Here is a 23,025-nt window from a genome sequence, read left to right as displayed (position 1 = left end):
TCTGTCCACCCCACCTAAACCAACGCGGACTGGCAGGAGTCAGGAGGAAACGTATCCCTGCAGGGCGTCTTCCTCCTTCCTGTATCCAAGCGGAGCATTCCGAAGGGCGGGACCCCACGGTTATGGCAGCGCTAGACTCCCTTCCAATGCGCGTGCTCCCTGAGCTGGTTACTGGTGGTGGAGGTGGAGGTTAACGGCGTATTGGAACTGGATTCTAAACCTGGACAGTCTAAGCTTATGTGACCAACACAGTAACTTAGCACTGTGTTCTAAGCAGGGCCCTGGACCCCATCATAGCTGTGATGTTGATGGGGCCTCCCTAAGCCTAAATGGCAGCCGTGTCATAATTTACGGAGCTGCTCAGCCTGTCTCTAATCTGTTAGTTCCTCTCCCTGCTTCTTGTCATCAGTTTCTTGCAGCTCAGGTGGAAGAGTGTGATTCCAGGGCTCCCTCGCTCTGATATTGGCTGTGTTATAGCAAAGGAAGATGTTATTATGGCTCGGTTCAGTCAGGACTGCTCCAACCTCTGCTGAGCTCCTCAGTGTGCTTCAGGCTGGTCTAGTGAAGTGGTCTAGTGGTCACTGGTCTAGTGAAGGGGGAGCCCTGAGCAAAGATCTATTTGTGCAGTCTAGTGTTCGACCCCTCTGCAGGTTGGGGTATGAGTGAAATTTGAGCGGAACGTGTGTCTGCAGCAAGACAAAGGGAAGGAAGATATATGAAAGCACAAAGTGCTGGGCAGACTTTCCATCGCTAGTTTGACACTGATGGCTTCAATTAGTCCCATCAATGAGGCATCTGCCTACAGTGAGCAACTGTGGGCTGGGAGAGCTGAGACCCGGATTTACTGCTTGCCTGTGTCACTGAATCACTAGGTGACCTTGGGAAAGACCATTCATCTCTCTGCCTCACTTACCCCAGCTGTAAGGCGTGGTTAGTAACCCTTAGCCTCCTTTGTAGACTGCTTGGAGAGCGAAGGATGAAAAGTGCTCTACAGGTGCTAAGTATTAATTTCTTTCAGGCCAGCATGAATTTCATGGATGATCATAATAATACTGGGAGGCAGTGTGGAGTAGTGGTTCAAGCAACATCAAGTCACAATCAAAATCCTGGCTGCTATCCTCTGTTTTTCCACTAACTTCCTCTGCAACCTTTGGCAAATGACTTAAACCCTTTGTGCCTCCATTTTTCCTTCTGTACAAAGGGCGGAATAACTCTTTCCTTACGGGGAGTTGTAAAAGGCCTGGAGATCCTCAATAGGCATAATCTTTTTTTAAATTCTGAGAAAATTATCATTTAAAAAAATGTTGGATCAATTGTTCATGAGACAGGACGAAAGGGGTGATGCCATTTGGGCTGGAAGAGGGCAGCCAATGAGAGACTTCATTTCAGGGGACATATTTCCAAAGGTCTTATGCTGCTCCAGAATTAGACTTCCATACAGCAGGGAGTCATTCTCCCAGTCCCTGGAGATTGGGCTATTAATAGTTGTCGAGAGGCCCGGCTGGAGATTATTTAGCGACATAAAGACAAGTTTGGAGTGGTTTGGGTTGCTTGTTTTTCTTTACTTCTCGGAACCTCTACTGCTCGAGCCAATTGTGTAACTGGGAGAAGAGGGGAGGATCCAGGCTAAACAAGCGTCTGATCCACCAAGCACTTGGGTTCCCAGGGAGGCTTCCTTCCAGACAGGCAATAAGTGTAACTGTGACAGGAAGTGGAAGGGAAACCTAAAATTCCCAGGTGAGCTGCAGTTTTCACTGAGCACATAGATCAGAATGGCCTATGGTTTTGCGCTTGTGGTACTCAGCCATTCAGGTTGGGCAACAAATACCATGTGCGTGATCCTGCCAGGTCATGGGCATTGAGGACTCTGCTTTTGCACAGACTTTTCATGCCTCCTTTCCCAGCCTGTGACAGGGTGGCTGGCCCTTTAAAGGGAGAGCGGGCTTAGCCCACCTGTGACACAGCTGATTCGCTGCCCCAGGTGGAGAGCATGAATTCAGTCATGTGAGAGACGGTGACGTGATTAAACCAGGATGGGAGGGTTAGACAAACAGAGGCGTGTGGACAGCCAGGGGGAGACAGCGAGAAGCTGGAGAAGAGGGAAGGTAGGGGGTGTAGCCTCCAGCAGCTCCGAGAGCAGGAAGAGACAGCCTCTGATGTTGGGGTGAAGAAGGCTCCTCTCCAGGATTAGGAACCTATATGAATCTGCACAGCCTGGGGGAGAAGGCCTGTGACACCCCTCAGCGGGGAATGATGGTGGAGAACTACAGACAACAGACCCTCAGGTAGGGGAAACTGGGTCCAGCTAGAGTCTGGGTGGAAAAGAGTTTATTTGGGCTCAGCAAAGTAGCAGCCGAGCAGAGGAATTTTGTCTTAAATCTTTTGGACTGTGTGGAATTCTTAAGGGGCCCTGAGCAGAAGGGGAAACTGAGGCAGGATGCAGCAGAGTCACTTCGGGCCACGAGGAGTGCTTAGGAGGCAGCATACCCAGCCACATAGCTTTCCCCTCTCCCCACCTACCCCAATAGACTCTTCTTCCCCTGCGACCCCCACTGAAGCTTGAAGACGCTTCTGTCCATCCTGGCTCAAGCTGCCTACTGCTGCTCTCCTGGTCTGCCCCAATTCGCTAGTGGCTGCTACACCCAACCCCCTCTGAAAGCTGGGCCTGGACCCTCAGGGTCCAAGTGGTTCATCAGTTGTGTGAGGGTCTCACAGAGCCAGCCCCAGGTTGGGGCTGGAGGAGGAAAGGAGGGACCCATTTGAAATGATCTAGCTAAGTGACCCAGCACACACAAAGGAGGCAGTGAGTGAGTGACATTTAACCCTATGTAGGTGGCTTATTGGGCCTTTGTCGTTACAGTTTTAGCTCATAGGGTGGACCTGGCCAGCTTAGCCTTCAAGTGTTTTTGCATAACTCCAGTCTCCAGTCGAGGGCTGGAATAATTATAATTAATGGAGATATCCCATCTCCTAGAACTGGAAGGGACCTTGAAAGGTCATCGAGTCCAGCCCCCTGCCTTCACTAGCAGGACCAAGTACTGATTTTGCCCCAGATCCCCAAGTGGCCCCCTCAAGGATTGAACTCACAACGCTGGGTTTAGCAGGCCAATGCTCAAACCACTGAGCTATCCCTCCCCCCACAAGGAGGGGAGGGATAGATCCCTGACTGGCAGGCAGAATGCAGAGGAAAAACTCATCAGCCTGTGATGCATAAGAACATAGGAACGGCCCTACTGAGTCAGACCAAAGGTCCATCTAGCCCAGTATCCTGTCTTCCGACAGTGGCCAATTCCAAGTGCCCCAGAGGGAATTAACAGAACAGATAATGATCAAGTGACACCATCCCCTCCCATGCTGGCTAATAGCCATTGATGGACCTATCCACCATGAACTTATCTAGTTCTTTTTTTAACCCTGTTATAGTCTTGGCCTTCACAACATCCTCTGGCAAGGAGTTTCCCCAGGTTGACTGTGCATTGTGTGAAAAAATACTTCCTTTTGGTTGTTTTAAACCTGCTGCCTATTAATTTCATTTGGTGACCCCTTGTTCTTGTGTTATGAGAAGGAGTAAATAACACTTCCTTATTTACTTTCTCCACACCTCAATCATATCCTCCCTTAGTCGTCTCTTTTCCAAGCTGAAAAGTCCCAGTTTTATTAATCTCTCCTCATACGGCAGCCATTCCATACTCTGAAATCATTTTTGTTGCCCTTTTGTGAACCTTTTCCAATTCCAATATATCTTTTTTGAGATGGGGTGACCACATCTGCATGAAGTATTCAAGATATGGGCATATCATGGATTTATATGCAAGGGACCATTGGTGGGGTTCTAGCAGGAAGGCTGTGGCCCGCATGACATCGACTGCTGGTTGTTAAGAGGACTGTTTAGGGGGGGTGTGCATGAGCCTGACGAGTGGGGATTCAGGGCCTGTCCTGGAGTTTCTGTCAGTTTGACAAATCTGACATTCCCCTTTCTCCTCCCCATCACAGGCTTAGGCGACCTGAAGGAGCTGGTGGTCAGCTGAGCCAGAGACACTCACAGCAGGGTGGCTGAGCTTGGGTGCCCCAGAGACCTCCCCACAGCCAGACGTCTCATGCTGCAGACCTGACCTCCTCCACCCAATGAGTCACCAGACATCCCGCAGAACCAAGGAATCATCTAGCATTTGCAGGCCAGTCCAGCCTCCCAGTTAGTCCTCGCCCATCGCCATCCCGTGTACCCCAACTTGATTCCCCAGGAACGCTCTCCTGGCCATGAACTGCACTGTCTCCTCCTTCCCAAGACATGTAGCCCAGTTTCTTGCTTGGAAAAATCTGGTCGCCCTATTCCAGCTTGTTTCTGTGTCAAGTGCCAGTGCTTGCTAAAAAACTGGGAGGGAAGGTTAAAGTCTCATCCATGCTGTGACTTACAGACCCATCACCACCACCTGGGCACTTTCATAAGAGTGAGGCCAGCCCCCCCTTCCGAGGGAGGGGCAACGCCTGATCCCAGGGGTCTAGCTCACGGTTAGAGAGACTAGCTCTCTTCAGTCTCCTTCCATCAAGCAAAGGGTGTCCTGGTGATAAAACAGCCAGGACTTGCTCTTGTATCACTTCGTAGCTTTATTCTTAGTCTCTTTCCAGGATATCTAAAAATATCTGAAAAGGAAGAGTGACTCCGGTAAAAAAGAGGCAGCCGAGGCAGCGGCAGGAATAGAAAGGCAGTGCACAGAAATGTTGTTTGCTCAAGTTCTCTGCTTAAATTGTAAGCAAACGGTCCTAAGTTGTCATTGCAAATGGCTGAGTGAGCTAATCTACCCCCGAAATGAAAAGGCACAAACCATTGAAATTAAGGCCTAGTCTTCACTTACCGGTCCGGCGGCATGACATCGATGTTCTGGGATCGATTTATCGCGTCTGGTTAAGACGCGATAAATCGATCCCGGATCGATCCCGGAAGTGCTCACAGTCGGTGCGGGTACTCCAGCTCGCCGAGAGGAGTACGCGGCGTCGACGGGGGGAGACTTCCGGCCGCGTCTGGACCGCGGTAAGTCCGGACTAAGGTACTTCGAATTCAGCTACGTTATTAACGTAGCTGAATTTGCGTACCTTAGTCCGAAGTCCGGACTAAGTGGGGACCAGCCCTAAGATGGAGAAGCCCCATCTACACTGACCTGCTGCTGCTATCTGCTGTCGGCAGAAGGGCCCCTGATCAGGGCTGAAAATGGTAAACCTTAAAAAGCAATCTCTAAGTGCGACTCAGTGGTATCACCTAGACCAGCTGTGGGCAAATTACGGCCCGCGGGACCATCTTGCCTGGCCCCTGAGCTCCCGGCTGGGGAGGCTGTCCCTCCTCCCCCGCAGCGTCAGCACTCTGGCCCACCGCCCCTGCCAGGCAGCGCGTTGGCATGGCTGGCTCCAGCATGGTAAGGGGGCGGGGAGTCCCGGGGGGCAGTCAGGGGACAGAGAGCAGGGAGCGGTTGGATGGGGCGGAGGTTCGGGGGGGTGGGGCGGTCAGGGGACGGGGAAGGGGGGGGTTGGATAGGCATGGGAGTCCTGGGGGCCTATCAGGGGGCGGGGGTATGGATAAGGGTCAGGGCAGTCAGGGAGCAGGGGGAGTTGGCTAGGGGGTGGGGTCCCTAGGCAGCGGTTAGGGGCGGGGGGTCCCGGGAGGGGACGGTCAGGGGACAAGGAGCAGGGGGGTTGGATGGGTCGGGGGTTCTGAGGGGGGCAGTCAGGGGGTGGGACGTGGGAGGGGGCAGGCTGTTTGGGGAGGCACAGACTTCCCTACCCAGCCCTCCATACAGTTTTGCAACCCCTCCGGCCAAAAAGTTTGCCCACCCCTGACCTAGACACAGCAGCATTGGCCTGAAGCTGTGCTGGGAATGGTTTCACTTTCACTTCTAGGGGAACAAAGGGCCTTAGAAGTGAAACTATTCCCAAACACCGCTGCAAATGACTGCCAGACATCGGACGGCCTGAAGCGGTGTTCGGAATAGCTTCACTTCATAAGAACACAAGATGTGCCATATTGGGTCAGACGAATGGTCCATCTAGCCCAGTAACCTGTCTCTGACACTGGGCAGTGCCTAGGGTTACCATATTTTAATATTCCAAAAAGAGGACACTCCATGGGGCCCCAGCCCCACCCCAACTCCGCCCTTTCCCCTGAACGCTCCGCCCCCCTGCGTCTCCCCCTCCCCTGCTTCCCACAAATCAAATGTTCGTGGGAAGCCTGAAACAGCAGGCAGGCAGCCAGCAGGTAAGCTGGGGCTGGGGCTGGGGCAGGGGCGGGGGGGGGGGGGGGCACGAATAGGCGTAGCCCAGTCCGGCCCCCCGGCCGAGCGGCTCCCTCCGGCGGCCAGCCCCGGCCAAGAGGCTCTGGCCCTGGCGTCTCCGGCCTGACTCAGCTCGGGCCCTGGGGCGCCGGCCCCAGTTCCGGCCGAGCGCACCGGCCCGGCCGAGCGGCTCCATCCCGCCCTGGCACTGGCAGCTCCGGCCCTAGCAACTCCAGCTCAGCTTGGGCCCCGGGGCACCGGCTCGGGCCCCGGGGCACCAGCTCTGGCCCCGGCCCCAGTTGAGTGGCGCCGGCCGGTGGCCAAGCACCCCCAGGCCCGGTCCCAGCGGCTCCGGCCCGGCTCAGCTCAGGCCCCGGTTCCGGTTGAGCGGCTCCAGCCTGGCCCCGGCCCCAGCCCCCGGCGCCGGCCGAGCACGGCCAGCCCCAGCGGCTCCAGCCCGGACCCAAGCCCCACGACCCCTCCCTATTTTCCCGGACATGTCCCGCTTTTTGGAATTTCCTCCCGGACGGGGATTTGAGGACCAAAAAGCCAGACATGTCCGGGAAAATCCAGACATATGGTAACCCTAGCAGTGCCAAAGCTTCCGGGGGAGTGGAAGCATGGTTTCTGAGACGCCTTCATTGTGCACCATCCCAACAGAGATCAGCTGATGCATGTAATGACCTTGGGATTCATTAAACAACAAACCAGTGAATGAGAAAGGAATAAAACTTTTAACAGAATAAACTAGAGAGCTTCTGTGGTGAACTGCTGTGCACAGCTACACTCGGTTCTCAACCCCAGCTTCCAGGGCACATCTCTAAATTCCTCTATTCATAATACTGTCCCTTAAGAGGGAGTGTCTCTAAATTATAATCTTCCACAAACATATCTCTACATCTTCCCTTTTAAAAAAAACAATTAGCTCTTATATGCATATATATAAACAGCTAATGACTATCTAATAACACAGGCATAAAATTCTCAACCCATCTAGTTCATTTCCATAAATCAATGTGTCAACTACCTAGAGAGGAGAGGTTACCAGCACATCACTCTGGATTGAGTCTTTACCACTCACTTTCCTCAAATACCCCTTTTCCCAGCAGGTTAGCAAATCTCTATGAGTCTTTCAGGATGTTTAATCTCCTTCTCTGATCTTCTCAGTATCAGCCTTTCATTAGAGTCTGAGTTGTTCTCTTACTCTTAGCCTGTTTCTCCTTCCTCCGTTGATGATAAATGATCAGTCAGTTGGGAAATGCCAGAGTCCACATTGACTGTCAATGTTTTGGAACTTTCTGGGATTACTTCAAAAAGAACTTTAAAAAGATCTCACAAAACTAAGTGATTGGGCAACAAAATGGCAAATGAAATTTAATGTGGATAAATGTAAAGTAATGCGCATTGGAAAAAATAACCCCAACTATACATACAATATGATGGGGGCTAATTTAGCTACAACGAATCAGGAAAAAGATCTTGGAGTCATTGTGGATAGTTCTCTGAAGACGTCCACGCAGTGTGCAGAGGCGGTCAAAAACGCAAACAGGATGTTAGGAATCATTTAAAAGGGGATAGAGAATAAGACAGAGAATATCTTATTGCCCTTATATAAATCGATGGTACGCCCACATCTTGAATACTGCATACAGATGTGGTCTCCTCATCTCAAAAAAGATATACTGGCACTAGAAAAGGTTCAGAGAAGGGCAACTAAAATGATTAGGGGTTTGGAATGGGTTCCATATGAGGAGAGATTAAAGAGGCTAGGACTTTTCAGCTTGGAAAAGAGGAGACTAAGGGGGGGATATGATAGAGGTATATAAAATCATGAGTGATGTGGAGAAAGTAGATAAGGAAAAGTTATTTACTTATTCCCATAATACAAGAACTAGGGGTCACCAAATGAAATTAATAGGCAGCAGGTTTAAAACAAATAAAAGGAAGTTGTTCTTCACACAGCGCACAGTCAACTTGTGGAACTCCTTACCTGAGGAGGTTGTGAAGGCTAGGACTATAACAGCGTTTAAAAGAGAACTGGATAAATTCATGGAGGTTAAGTCTATTAATGGCTATTAGCCAGGATGGGTAAGGAATGGTGTCCCTAGACTCTGTTTGTCAGAGGGTGGAGATGGATGGCAGGAGAGAGATCACTTGATCTATACCTGTTAGGTTCACTCCCTCTGGGGCACCTGGCACTGGCCACTGTCGGTAGACAGGATACTGGGCTAGATGGACCTTTGGTCTGACCCAGTACGGCCATTCTTATGTTCTTATGTACTCTTAGATCCCTTCACTTACTGTCGAAATGTGTCCCCCTGGTCTGTCTGGAACACATAAGACCTTGGATGCAGCTGTTCTTTGGCCTCAATAGAGGTATGATTCCTCAGGCACACTCTACCACCTGGGTTAGGAGAGGGGAGAGCCCTTTTGTCAAAATAAAATTTCTGCTTCCACTTCTGATTTTCTTTCATCTTCTGTATGGTTTCATTGTTATGAGATTTCAGCAAGTTATCAGTGACTGGTAAATTAGATCGGATCCTTCTTCCCATTAACAGCTGAGCTGAAGAAAAACCTTTCTCCAGAGGTGTACTTCGGTAAACCAATAAAGCTTTATACAAATCACCCGCACTGTCAAAAGTATTTTTCATACGGTTCTTTACTGTCCGTATAAACCTTTCCTCAAGTCCATCTGATGGGGGATAATTTGGACTTGATGTTTTGTGATGAAAATTCCCATTTATAACAAATTGCCTAAAATTTGCATTGGAAAACTGCAGCCCATTATTACTAAAGATTTCATCTAGAATTCCATGTCTGGAGAAGATTCCCTTCATGCCGGCTATCACTGACTTACTATTAGTACGGTGCAGTGAGCAAATTGCTGGATACAGAGAATAATAATCTGTGACTATTAACTAATCCTTTAATTGCCAGGTAAATAAGTCAGTGCCAACTTTCTCATAAGGCCTTTGTGGAACTGGATGAGGTCTCAGTGACTCTGCTGGTTGGCATGGCTTGTATTTCAAGCAGGAAAAGCAGTTTCCTACCAAATTAGTAATTGGTGATTGATCCGCAGCCAATACAGCACTTCTCGTGCTTGTTGTTTGCACTTAACAATTCATAAATGACCCTTGGGGATCTTCTGTACCATTTCTTTTTGGAGGTTCATTGGAATTACAACCTTACTGCCCTTGAAAATCACCCCATCTATCAGAGCAAGTTCATGTCTGCAGTTCCAATAGTCTCTTATACTTGGACAGCAACTCCTTATTTTTTCAGGCCACCCTTTAACTATCACTTCTTTTAATAGCCCCAATGATTCATCTTTCTCTGTTTCCTCTCTTATTTGTCGCAGTTTCCTGTTAGCTACGGGAACTGACTTTATAATCAGATCTACATAGATTTGCATCTCTGTCTCTAAAGTCTTCTCTGCTTTTGTGGGAGGCACTGCTCTGGAAAGTGCATCTGCAGTGAACATGAATTTACCGGGCATGTAGGTCACAATCAAATCATACTTTTGCAGCTTTATCATCATTCTTTGAATCCTTAAGGTACAGTCATTTAGCGGTTTGCTAAATAACTCTATCAAGGGCTTATGGTCCATTTCAACTTCCACTGTCTGTCCATAAATATACTGATTGAATCGCTCACAGGCAAACAATATTCCTAAAAGCTCCTTCTCAATCTGTGCATATCTGGTTTCTGCCTCAGTCAGTGATTGGGATGCATATGCCGTTGGTTGCCAACAATCCTCATATGTCTGTAAAATCATGGCACCTAACCCAGACTGTGAAGCATCTACTGAGATTTTAATAGGCCTTTCTGGTGCATAGAACTTCAACACTGGTTCTTGTATCAGTTGTTGTTTTAAACCTTCCCATGATTCCTCCTGTTCTGCACCCCAACACCATGTGTTTTTATTCTCTAGGAGTTTTCTCAAAGCTGCTGCTTTGGTTGACAGATTAGGTATGAACTTTCCAAGATAATTAACCATTCCCAGGAACTGCTGGACATCTTTCTTCGACTGGGAATGTGGCATCATTTCAATGGCTGAAATCTTCCTCTTATCAAGTTTTACACCTTCATTGGAAATAACAAAAGTCAGTTCTGTAACCCCAAAAACACATTTCTCCCTGTTTAGTTTGAGGTTTGCAGCTGTAGTTGCATCCAGGACTTCCTGAAGTCCTTTTACATTGAGCCCCAGATGATGATGATGTCATCCATTGAGGTTTTCAACACCATTAATGTGTTCATAGATCATATGTATGGTTTTGTGGTCACCAGCATTTCTGGTGCTGAAGCTATGCTGAAGGGTAAGTGAAAGCAGGGCCAGCTCCAGCATTTTTGCCGCCCCAAGTGGCCAAAAAACCAAAAAGCCGCGATCAGCGGCACTTCGGCAGCAACTCTACCGCCGCTGCTTCATTCTTCGGCAGCAATTCAGCGGCAGGTCCTTCCCTCCGAGAGGGACTGAGGGACCCACCGCCAAACTGCCGCCGAAGAGGCGTATGTGCCGCCCCTTTCTGTTGGCCGCCCCAAGCACCTGCTTGCTGCACTGGTGCCTGGAGCCGGCTCTGAGTGTAAGAATGTATGTCTTCCAAATGGGATATTAAATGGGCATAACTTTGAGCTTTCTTCAGTTAATTTTAGGTGCCAAATCCTGAGGCTGCATCCAATTTACTGAAACACAGGTGCTGGAACTTGGGGTGCTGGGAGTCCTGCTGCACCCCTTGGCTTGAAGTGATTTCCATCATACACAGGGTTAACAGTTTGGCTCAATCGCTCTTAGCACCCCCCCACTATACAAATTATTCCCGCTCCCTGTACTGAAATATTGTGCATTTGCAAATTGAGCCATAATCTCTTCTCTGGTTGGTAGTTTGAAATGTTCTCTTATTATAGCCTTGTTGAGGTCTCTGGGATCTAAGCATATGCATAGCTGGCTGTTACTTTTCTCCACAATGCCTACCAAGCTCACGCATTCTGTTGGTGCCTCCATTTTTTGTATCACTTGCATTGCTTCCATCCTTGCAAGCTCAATCTTGAGTTTATCACAGAGTGCAAAGGGCACTTTTCTACATGGATGGACAACTAGAGGGACCTCCTTGTTTAGCCGAATTGTATGTTCACCCTGCAAGCAGCCCAACTCTTGAAACAGATCATGATATTCCCGAAAGAGTGCTTCCTAGGCAGGTACAGTACGATCATGTATCATGTGTCACCTCCTTTGGCACAACAAATCGGGAGGGGGGAATAGCTCAGTGGTTTGAGCCTTGACTTGCTAAACCTAGGGTTGTGAGTTCAATCCTTGAGGGGGCCACTTAGGTATCTGGGGCAAAATCAGTATTTGGTCTTGCTAGTGAAGGCAGGGGGCTGGACTCAATAACTTTTCAAGGTCCCTTCCAGTTCTAGGAGATAGGATATCTCCATTAAAAAAAAAATGTAGTGAGAGCACCCATTTTACCAGACTGAGTTTTTCACACTCAGACAGCCCTAAAACTGGTGTCTCCTCCTTTGGCACGACAATGAACGGGAGCCTGTATGTGGTGTTTTTATGGTTGATACTAGCAATGCACCTCCCCTTCACTGGTATGTTTGTTCCAGAATAACCAGCTACTTTTTTTTTCTGTTGGTCCCTGTTTTGGTCTTATCGTCAGTCTCTCATAATCTTGTTCAGACAGAATGTTAACCTGAGCTCCCGTGTCCAGTTTCAGTGGAATTATTGTTCCATTCACTGTCATAGGCAGTATCCAGTCCTTTCATCAGGCTTGCTTGATTTCAGTGTGTTTATGAAGAATTCCTCAACCATGTTGTCTTCAACTGAATGCTTTCTGCATTTGGCATCTGCAGCATTTTGCAAAATGATTATCTCCCCCACATTTCTGACAGAGTTTCCCAAAGGCAACACTCTATTTGGGGCCACGCTGTGATCCACACCTTCCACATCACCGTTTATACCCAGTCTTCCCCTAGCAGTGGTTTTCATAGCAAGTAGTTCCGCTTTCTGGTTTGACCTATCCTGGCTATATTCTTTTGTATTTAGTACATGGATAACCCTTCTGGTGAATCCAGCTCTTTAGCTTGTGCTTTCACAGTTTCTGGAGAGCTTTTTCTAAAGTTAAATCTCCTTCACAGAGCAGTCTGCCACAAATGAATGTTTGAAGACAGTGAAAGCATGAAGGCTAGCTCAGTGGTTTGAGCATTGGTCTGCTAAACCCAGGGTTGTGAGATCAATCCTTGAAGGGGCCACTTAGGAATCTGGGACAAAATCAGTACTTGGTCCTGCTAGTGAAGGCAGGGGGCTGGACTCAATGACCTTTCAGGGTCCCTTCCAGCTCTGTGAGATAGGTATATCTCCATATATATTATTATTAAGTAAAATACTGACTAAATCTGAGGAAGATTGCATGCCAAAAAGGAGTGAAACCTTTGAGAGAGACCATTTTTTTGCATGCATGCAAAAAACTGATGACACTATAGAGCAATATGTCAGGGAATTAAGAAGACTCAGACCTGTGACTTTGGTGAGTTGACAGAGTCTCTGGTCAGAGATAAAATCATTTGTTGCCCCAGGAGCAACTTGGCCCATGGACTTTGCTCACAATAAGAACAGGAGTACTTGTGGCACCTTAGAGACTAACAAATTTATTAGAGCATAAGCTTAATGTTGTGCCCATAACAAACTACCTGGGCAGCTGGCAGCTCTTAGACACCCATTTGTACTCCCAACTCAGGCAGGTAGGTGTTTGCACCCTACTCATTTGTGTGCACAATTTGCTCTGGGCACAACAATTTAATTAAGAGGCTTGGATAAAATATATAAACTCTAACTGCAGGGTGCAGCCAAACTTTCTATCTGTTCTTAAATCATGCTTCCCTCTCACCGGCCCAGTGAGAATAGTCTTGGAAAATGAAAATAGAGTAAAAAACAAACATATTGGCAAAAAGAACGGTATTTTGAAATCTTCAAATTTGTTTCTTATTAAATGAACAAAGCAATAAGAAATGAAAGGCCTGGGAGACATTAGCCTTCAATAAGACATTGCTTTTAAAAGGGATTTTGGGGGAGAATGGGCATTCTGCGTATCCTTCATGTCTGTTCCCAACTCTGGGAGAACAGTCCACAAACAAGTAAGTGCCAAATGAGTTTGCGTTAAGTCAACAGGGTAAAATACTCTTTGATTAAACGAACATAAAGAGATCTTCTGTAACCTTTTAAATCAGTTTATACCTGACGGAGGGCTCATTTACAGGTAAAGTTAATACCTCAGAAACTTTGCCCAATTGATTTGTATGTGAATTAGTGGGGGCCTCGATTTCTGGATGGGTTTCAGAATCCTTTGGATGTTCATCCTTCAGGCAAGATACTAACCTGAAAATGCTTTCTGGGCATCCCCAGCATGGGTGAGAGATCCCTTGGCACTTAGCATGCATGCTCTTGCTCTCTGTGACGGTAGTGCCACTGAGAGTGTCCAACCCAGATTGTTGCTCTTGGTTGGGTCAGTTTAGGAGAGCGATCAAATGACTGATTCCAGATTCATCGTGTTTGGCTTGGCAGTGAAGTTAGAAGAGTAACTTCAGCCTCTTGCTTTGCAATTCAAACACGGCAGGGGGGATGGACTCTGTGTGAGCCATTCGCTGGGGTGCTAGGAACTCTCCAAGCAAACAAACCAGGAGCAGGTGGCGTGTGGCACTGTCAGCTTTAGTGGGCTTGATCCCCAGCTCCCGGCTGCCCTCCAGATGAGATCCTGAACATCTCCCCTCCTCACACTCCCTGGAGGTAGCTCCTGCAGCACTAGCCTCCAGATGATTTATAACCAATGGAGGGATAGTGAGGCAGGGCAGATAGGGAGAGAAACCTGCATACTCAGAGCACACGTGTTGGGTGAAATTCCCCTCATCTCCTTCAGCCCCCCCTTCAGGCACTGCAAAGGAGACACGTCACAAGCTCCCAGACTCACAGCCGTGTAATCCTCAAAGTCCCTGGGGGTACCAGAGCCCCAAGGGCTGCAGCAACACTACCGTGAGCGGTAGGGCTGGGAACCACCACTGTACCAACCTAAAGTACCTTTGCCATGAGGGAAACTAGGTGTTTTGCTTTTCCATAGACCAGATGTAGCACAGACAGCAGCAGTGCAAGCTACCCCTCCACTGCCCGTCAGCTCTCTCCGGTACGTGTGTGGCCCCCATCACCACAGCATCTCACAATATTTAGCTAGCCACGCAACACTGGCAGCCTGAGGCACAGAGAGACTAAGTGACTTGCTCAAGGTCATACAGGAAGTCTGTTGGGGAGCAGGGGCTTGAACCTAGACCTCCTAAATCCTATGTTAGTACTCTAACCACTGGACCACCCTTCCTCTCACTGACCCGGAAGTGGGACCTGCCTTGGCCAGAAGAAGAGTGAGGATGAAAGATAATAATGGGACGTGGGGGGCAGTTAACCAGACCCTCCAGAACCTTGAAGATTCAGCTGGGGCTTCTGTCAAAGCGTCAGATGCAGGGGTGGGAAGGGATGGATTTTATCTCAAGTGATTCACTCATCGTTAGGCCTACGGTGAAACAAGAGGCCTTCTAAGCGGTGGCCCCCTCCCCCTGCCCTCTGCTTTTCTCACCTGGAAGGTCAATAATGAGCCATCCATCCTCTTCCTCCTCCTCAGAGACAAAGGGTTTGGGTTCCTCCAGGCCCTCAGGTGTGCTGCTGTCACTGAAGAAGAGGCTGGTGAGGCGTTGGAACATGGCTGGGGAATGGTTTCCAAGGTGAGCTTTGATGGGAAGAGAGAAGAAAAACCCAGCGTCGAGTGCCTGCCTCAGAACACGGAGATGGATGTTGCTGGTGGGTGCTGGGTGGGAGAGTGACGCTTGAGAGTCCTGTCTGGGTGGACGAGTCCTTCTGAAGGGCAGAAACCCCTTCCTTCCTAGCGAAAGCTTAGCTGAGTCGAGTTATGTATAGTGCAATCATGAGGTTCTTCACTTGGCTTCAGTGCAAAGGCCTGCAAAGAAAGGAGAAATTCATTCATGCCCTGTGGAAAGCCAGAGCTTCCTGCATCACGAGGGATTCAGATGGGCTGCAGGGAGGAGGGAGAGGAAACCCTGATCTGGATCTCAAGGACAAGTCGCTGCAACCATTCACTTTTTATAGGGTACTGTGTGCTGGGGAAAGCACAGCCCCTCAGGGCTGGCGGCTGCAGCCCCTTGATCTCTGACAGTGTCACTCTTACCACCCAGACACCTCCTGTAATGCTGAGTTCATTCAGCATTTTCTTTCCCCTCCCGGTGCCTCAGGCAATGACCGTCTCCTCACCCCCTTTTGCTTTTATTCATTTTGACCTGTTTTCCTCGAGAGCAAACAAACCAGCCTAGCGCTGGCACTCGCACAGAGTTTGCAAAGTGCAGGCTAGGTCTCCGGCACTAAATAAGGAATAAGAGATGAGCAGACTGTATGTCAGGAGACCTAGGTTCTAGTACTTGTTATGCCACTGACCTACTGTGTGACCTCGGGCAAGTCACTTTCCCTTGCTGTGCCTCAGTTTCCCCTCTGTAAAATGGGGATGTTGACACTTCCCCATCTGTGAAAAGTGTTGTGAGATCGAGGGGTGAAAACTATGATATTGTGCCAAATATTATTATTATGAAACGCTAGGGATGGGCTAAGGGGCTGGACTGGATAAACACTCAAGCGTTCAGATGGTCACACGGAGCACATGATGCACTCATGACTGTAGAGCTGGGCAGGAAAATGCATGAGAATAGACTTTCCCGGGTTATGTCAGTGCTGCTTCCTCTGGTCAGAAGCAGGAAGCCAAAAGGCATTGAAAATGACCAGGCCACCCTCTATCCCTTTCCCCCACGGTGAGTTAACTAAACAAGGATTAAGGTTTGGTTCACAGCTATTGGGATGGGTAGTCACCCCTTGAGTCACAGGCATCCTCATGTCTTCCCACCGTGTGCTCCTACTTGGGTGAGAGTTGGAGGTGTTGGAGGGAGGGGGTCCAATAAATCTTAATTACAGTGGTGGAAATTAGACCCTGAGCCAGGTTCTGATCTTCATCCCCCTGGCATAAATCTGGAGCCTGTTGATTTCAATGGAGTTACTCCAGATTTACACAGCAGAATCTGGGGCAGCAGATGAAAAGCTGGAAAGGGATTTGAAAGGGCATAATGGCATGATCCTATCAGGAAGCTGATTAGAATTTAGGTCTTAGGGTTTGATCAACAGAATTCACCCCTTATCAAGAGGAAACAGATGAGACACTAAATATATACACCCGGAAAAAGCAGGCATCTGCTGACAGGCAACTCCTGGCCTGTAAGTCTCAGCCGGCAGGATTGTTAAACTGGCTGAATGTCTCTTTTGCAGACAGAGAAGTAGCTTCACACAAGAGAATAATAAATAGCAATTACAAATAGCCATGTTCTCCCCATTTTTCACTGAAATGTGTTGAGTCAGTCCACTAGTTCTCTCCAGCTCTAATAAATACTTAGACCTCAAAGCACTTTGCAAAGCTGCGTATCATTATCCCCATTTCACAGCGGGGGAAACTGAGGCACAGAGCAACTAAGTGACAAAAGTGAGAACAGACTTCCCAATTCCCAGTCCATTGCTCTCTCCGCTGGGCAAGGCTGCTGCCCGGGAACTAACAACCTCTATCAATGGCTGTGCTAAGGGATGAGGGCCCTGTGGTTGGATGGGGTGGGTTTTAATTTAATATTTATCTACTCTGAGAACAATGAGTAATGAAAGATTGCAGGAAAAGTGCTTCATTGCGCCGTGCCCTCAAAGCAGCCCTTTCCCTGCTGGAGTGCAGAAGAGATGACATAGCCACTTATCTGACCACCCTCTCGCCCAGATTTTGCAGGCTCATATAAATTGGACCCACATCCAAGCCACCCTGGGCTTGGAAAGAAAATGAACCGAAGGGGTTTTGCAGAATCAAAAGCACATGCGTGCTGGCCCATCTCCATTGCATTTGCATTCGTACCTTGGGCAGGAAGGAACAGTGTGGAAGAGAAAGCTGCCTCATTCAACAACCAGGGGGAGAGGGGTAGATGGGCCAAGGAGCTGGGGGAGGGGGAAGACTGAATACAGGCTGGCAGGGCTGAGAGAGAATCTGGGATGGGAGGGAGACTAGGACTGGGAGTCAGACGAGAAGGCTGGGCAAGGAGACCAGGACTGGGAGCTGGGGAGATCAAAGAGAGAGCTTGGGGTGGGGTGGAGACCAAGACCGGATAAGGATCCAGGTGAAAGAGTCAGACTGCCTGGCAAGGAGACTAGGACTGAGGAACCTGTGGGGTGGAGGAAGAAGGAGATGAGACAGATCTGCTGATGAGCTGAGGCACAGGGGGAGAAATGGGAGTGGCTGGGCAAAGAGGCTGGGAGGAGGCACACTGAGATTGGATAGGGAGACTGGGACTGGGACCGGGACCCAGGGGAGGTGGAGAACATGGGGTGTGGGGAAAGAGACTGGAGGCCAGAGGAGGGAAAAAGCTAGATTGGACAAGGAAGCAAGAAGGAAGGAACTGGGGGCAAGGCGGGAATGAGAATGGTTGGGCAAAGAGCCTGGGCTTGGGGGCAGGGACTGGGAAGGAGAGCCCAGAGGGGTGGGACTAGAACATGCTGGACAAGACCAGGACTGAGATGAAAAGTCTGAGGAGTGGAGACTGGGACTGGAAAAGAGAGGAGAATGAGAGTGGGACAAGGAGCCTAGGGTGAGGAGACACAAGACAGGGACTGCTAGGAGGGGATAGGGTAGAAGGGGTCAAGCTTCAGGGAGGGTACAAACAGACAGAAGTGTTCTGTGCCCACTAGAGCACACTCCCCTCCAGAGCCTGGGCTGGAACCCAAGAAATGAGTCTCACCCCTTCCTCTGCTGACAGCAAATATCTGTGAAAGCCCCTGGCAAAGTGTCCTATCCCCCCTCTAGTGCTACTCCATATAAAGGATAACAACCTACTACTGCTATCATTTGCTCAAGTGGCAGAGGTCTGTGTGGTGAATCTAAAGGTTCCAATGTGGCTGATGACCCATCTGGGTGTCAATGTGATGCCACAAGGTGGACTTTCTGATTTTTCAGTTTGCTTTTTTAAACACCTAGGAAATGACATACACGCACTCACATACAAAGTAGTTAAAAGAATATTATTAAGGCTGCAAAGTCAAGTACTCAGAAGTCAGGGTAGCTGGCCCTTTAAAAGGCAATGGGTCTCATGCCCACCTGTAACACCGCCAACTCTCCTCCCCAGGTAGGGAAAATTAACCAAGTCATGTGACCTTTGGGTCACCACACCGGATCAGGCCTCTGGTGGATAAGGAAGAAGCCTGGGCTAGCAGATGGCTATAGAGAGAAGAAGGTTTCTGTGGACGATGAGGAGTTGCTGCTGGTGAGCAGGAAGACAGACCCTTGGGAAGGAGAGGCTCTGCCTAGCTAGATACTGGGTGAGGACTCTTCATTTGGAGCTTATTTTGTGTTTGTGAGTCTTTGCTACTTGTGTAGGGCCAGGGGGAGCTGGATTAGAGGAAGATAGAGAGGCCAGCTGGAAGAAGCTGACCTGAAGCAGAGCACAGCCCCTAGTAGAGGGCTGTGGGCTTCCTTGACTGGAAAAGGACCCCAGAAGGGAAACACTTTTTGTTTTTATACCTCTGGCCTGTGTGGAGTATTTGAGGAGGTCTGAGTGAAGGGCAACTAAGGCAGGGGAGTTGCAGCACCTTCCCAGGCTATGAGGGGTGACAGGAAATGCATAGGCAATGCCTGGCATTTCCTAGTTACTGCAATCTTGGCTGTGCAACTTTAATAATGCCTTTGTAATGTGGTTTTGTGTATATAATTAGAATTATGTACAGCAGTGCAGTAAGAAGAAAATAACCCAACGAAAAGCACATGGGCTAGTCTGTTACAATGATGTTATGGTCCAGATCTGCGATGACCTTGGTGTGTAATACAAACCTTGTGATCCATGTTCTTCCCAAATCAATAAACTGTGTAGCAGAGTAGAGTAGAGACTTGGCTATGCTAGAAACAACTGAGAAAAGATCTGGCTCCTCTGGCAGTGTAAAGGGCGGGTTAATGTGTCCCAGGCGGCTGGGCAAGAACTCCCCCAGCACTGGACTGCCATAAGCCGCCCCATTATGCCCCTGTTCCGAGCCCTGGGATATTGTCTATGATGGTAGTGCCTTGAGACCAGCCATGGTCAATGCCCCATTGTACTAGGACAAACAAAGTAGTCCCGTCCCTGCCCCCAAGCAGCTTATTTAAATAAACAAGACGAAGGAGGTAGGGGAAAAGGTCTAATGCACAAGCAGAGAGAACTGAGTGATGGTTTGTGAATGTCCTGATAGTCCCACAAGTTCTATCCTGGCGGTTTGGTATTTTGCATATGATGGTTTTAGGAGGAGACAAACTGAACGGAAAGACAAAAGAAGGTGAGAGACCAGCTTAGGAAGGGACTCGGCTAGGCCCGTAATGCTCCAGGGACTCTGGGATGCACTGCGGTCTATAGGCAGCTCAAGGACTGCGATAAGTTAAACAGCTGGGGCGGCTCTCCTCCATATCAGGGCCATTTGAATCCTTTGAACACCACAGAGTTCAGAGGGTGCAAAGATGACTTAATGCCACCATTCCCTCGCCTCTTCCTCATGGCTGCATCTCCTGGGGGCACCGCACAGAACTGGCTCCTTCAGAACAACCTCTGACAACTCCATTACGTTAAAGGGGAGAAAGGTCAAATAAAATATTTGTCCGAATAGTCAAATAAACAGAGTTACACTCCAGGGCTGAATACTTGAGTGTCTCTCTTTCTAGATTTGGGAGGAAGTATTGTCTAGTGATTAGAGCATAGTGTTCAGAGCCAGGCAATCATTGTTCAGTTCCTGCCTCTAGCCCAGGGCAGGCATTTCACCATGTTATGGCTTGTTACCATCCCAATTTTACTGATTGGGGGGGGGGGGGGGGAAAGTAATTCTCTAACTCAGAGTGGGACTGGGGGCAGGGTTGAACTTCATTATTGTCAATAAAGATCTTGAAGACCTACAGAACGGCAGTGTGACATATTAATGGAAAAATATATTCAGATGAAACCAAAAAAAAACAGGGATTAAAACCACATCAAGGGCTAGATTTGAGGAAATTGAACTTGCATGCACAAGACACAGTTTTGCATGCATATGTTTGTGCAAGTGAGGATTCTAGTTTGAGAGAGTGGCTGTCATAGGGTGAGCTGCCCCTCAAAAGGAGTTGGACCTCTTGTGTCTGGTTTTCCCTGAATCCTGCATAGGAGTGGGGTCATGTGGCTGGGTCTGATGATTGGGCTGGATGCAATTCTTGCTATTAAAGATGCTGCCTGGTCTCTCTCTTTCTCTCTCTCTCTTCCCCCCCCCCCCCCCCCCATTCCTATGAGGAGAAACTTGAGAGCAGAACATGAGGGGAGCTTAGCCAGGAAGGATCTGGGGCAGACTTAGGGAAGTATGGGAAGAAGGCCTGAAGTAAAGGCCAAAGAGGCCCCACCTAAGCAGTGTGGGAAGCAGGCCTGAGGGGACAGAGATGGGGATGGAAGACCTTAAAGCAGATGGCTGTTCCCTTATTTAGGGCCTTAGAGCTGTAGCCTGGGGTAGAGGGGGAGACCAGACTCTCCTGCACCTTCAGTTGTGCCTCCTGGAGGGGTGAGTAGACAATGCTGGCCAAGGGTGGTGGACTGACTACAGCTAGGGAGAAGGCTGTGAGGGACCCCTGCCTGAAGAGTGACTTATTGGAGCGTCTCATCCAGGGCTGAGGGGCTGTTCAGGCAGGGGAGAGGGTTAGAAGGACTCTTGAGCCCTGAAGCAGGAATGGTGGCCCAGCCCTGAGGCATGAGGAGTCCTCGCATTGAGGGGCCAAGAACTAAACCAGTGGTACTCAGGCAAAGGCCATTTGGGTGTGAAAAGGGCCAGACAGACCACTGAGGCCATGACAGCAAGTGACAGAACTTGTATCTATGCCTTATGTGGACTCTCTATTTCCCCCACCCCCTATCCCTGAGAAGGGGAGCTTATGAAGTAACCAGAGATCCAAGTGCACCAACCCAACCATTCTGCCAAGGGAGATGGTGGACCTGAAGGGAAGGGGGGACTGGAAGCAGGTGAAGGTGGAGCACTGGCTCTTATCCCTTCTGAGGCAGAGTGACCTGAAAGCTGCTAACACTAAGGTCTGGGGGACAGAAGTGGTAGCTGGTTTATGTAACCAGCCAGCCCACAACAGCTTTGTGTAACACGCTGGCCTGACCATGTCCCTGTCCCTTGCTAGTGTCTGGCCCCAGAACTTATTACTTACAGCCTGCCCTGCCTGCAAAGGAGCCCTTCAGAGCCTCTTCCTGAGCACGTGCAGCCAGAGTTGGGGCTGCAAGAGTAACTGGGCAGCAGCTCAGCGCTTTTCTCGTTCCTCACGAGCTCTCCTGGATCATTAAACCCCAGGTGAGCTGTCCCTTCACCTGAGCAACCTTCACTATAACTGCATTGCCTCTCCTCTTAAGCAGCCTGACCCAAAGACCATTGGGAGATGTCCATTGACCTTCATGGGCTCTGGATCAGGTCCATAATGAAGTTCAGTGAACAGTGGCTCTCATACAAGCTGGCTTTCTAGCTCAAATGGTAGGGGCTGGAGCATGTGGTGCTAAGGTTCTGTATTTAAGGCTCACCAACAATGGCGTATCTGTGGCCATGGTTTGTTATATTTGTACATTTATGGCTTTTTTTAATGGTACCAACCTGGACTAAGCTATTGCAGGGTGCAGTGCTTTCTTAGAGGTGGGTTGACACTTGAAACCACCGAGCATGCAGTAAGTACCAGTAAGTCCCTGGCTAGTCTGAGATGAGCTAGAAGCTAGACGCACCAAGATCCCAGGATTCTGCAATGCCTGGCGCAGCAGGCTGGAAATTCTGCAGCACTTCATCTAAATACTTACAAACAGAGGCGTAATGAACTAAACATGGAAATGAATAAGGCAGGACCTCTTGTGTTAGTAAATGCAATTTGTTTTAAAATAGCCCCATCTCTCTTAAAATATCCACATTAGATTTTTTTTTACACAGACTTCTAGGTCATTGTGGTGAATCTTGCTGGCTGGCTGCAGGCTCAGAAAGATAATACTGCACCAGTTACGCTCAGTTCATGCTTTCAAGGCTTTCTTCTCAACTGTGAGGGCTAGAAGTATAACAAAGCTGAGATCCTGAAGCACAGCTCTCTGGAAATGCTATGGCCACAGAACCTCAGGTCGAGTCCCAGGTCTAGAACCACGTATGTACACCTCTCCCAGGTATGGTAAATCAAGTACCATAGGGTACAGCAGACTACCTGACCAGTGATATCCCTGTTAGAGATCTTTTAATAGAACTTACTCCAATCATATACCATAGTGCTCCATGTGGCTGGTTCGCCCAAGCACCTGTGTAACTGGGCTGGCATATGAGCTATTCTCTGAAGCTCCTGCAGGCTTCCCCATAGCTGCGCTCAGTAGTCTTTTCTTTGCTGGGGAAAGTCACCCATTGACCATGGGTATAGCTTAATAGGATTTAAGTGCCCAGAATCCACCTCATTCCGGGAATCCATACTCCTGGACCTTGGGCACTGTAATTGGATGCTACTGAGCTAAGAGGTGTTTCAATAAGGGCCATCTGTTTTTGTTTTTGTTTTTTTTCCTCTTGTATTCTGCAGAAAGTGACCAGTCCACTAGCAAGATGCAGGAAGGGTGTTCTGAGTCTGATGTGCTTCAAGCCTTGAAATGAAGTGGGGCAGAT

The 23,025-nt window shown here is 48.9% G+C and overlaps 2 protein-coding genes across 6 annotated transcripts in view; one reads left to right on the top strand and one right to left on the bottom strand.

The window, feature by feature from the left end:
• The window catches only part of NCOA6 (nuclear receptor coactivator 6), a 94,910-nt gene extending 90,775 nt beyond the window's left edge, over positions 1 to 4,135 (top strand). The window contains exon 15 of the mRNA XM_065565741.1: positions 3,994 to 4,135. Coding sequence (XP_065421813.1) covers positions 3,994 to 4,057 — 64 coding nt within the window. The 3' untranslated portion in view covers positions 4,058 to 4,135. The remainder of the gene's footprint in view (positions 1 to 3,993) is intronic.
• TP53INP2 (tumor protein p53 inducible nuclear protein 2) overlaps positions 1 to 23,025 on the bottom strand; it is a 52,253-nt gene that overhangs the window by 9,567 nt on the left and 19,661 nt on the right. For all 5 annotated transcript variants that reach the window (XM_005295383.5, XM_008168134.4, XM_065565745.1 and 2 more), the window contains exon 2: positions 14,876 to 15,253. In XM_005295383.5, coding sequence (XP_005295440.2) covers positions 14,876 to 14,999 — 124 coding nt within the window. In that variant the 5' untranslated portion in view covers positions 15,000 to 15,253. The remainder of the gene's footprint in view (positions 1 to 14,875; positions 15,254 to 23,025) is intronic.

The sequence above is a fragment of the Chrysemys picta genome, chromosome 13 (assembly GCF_011386835.1).
Source record: "Chrysemys picta bellii isolate R12L10 chromosome 13, ASM1138683v2, whole genome shotgun sequence".
NCBI lineage: Eukaryota > Metazoa > Chordata > Testudines > Emydidae > Chrysemys > Chrysemys picta.
Note: the sequence above shows the minus strand (reverse complement) of the source record. Positions and strands in the feature narration are given on the sequence as shown.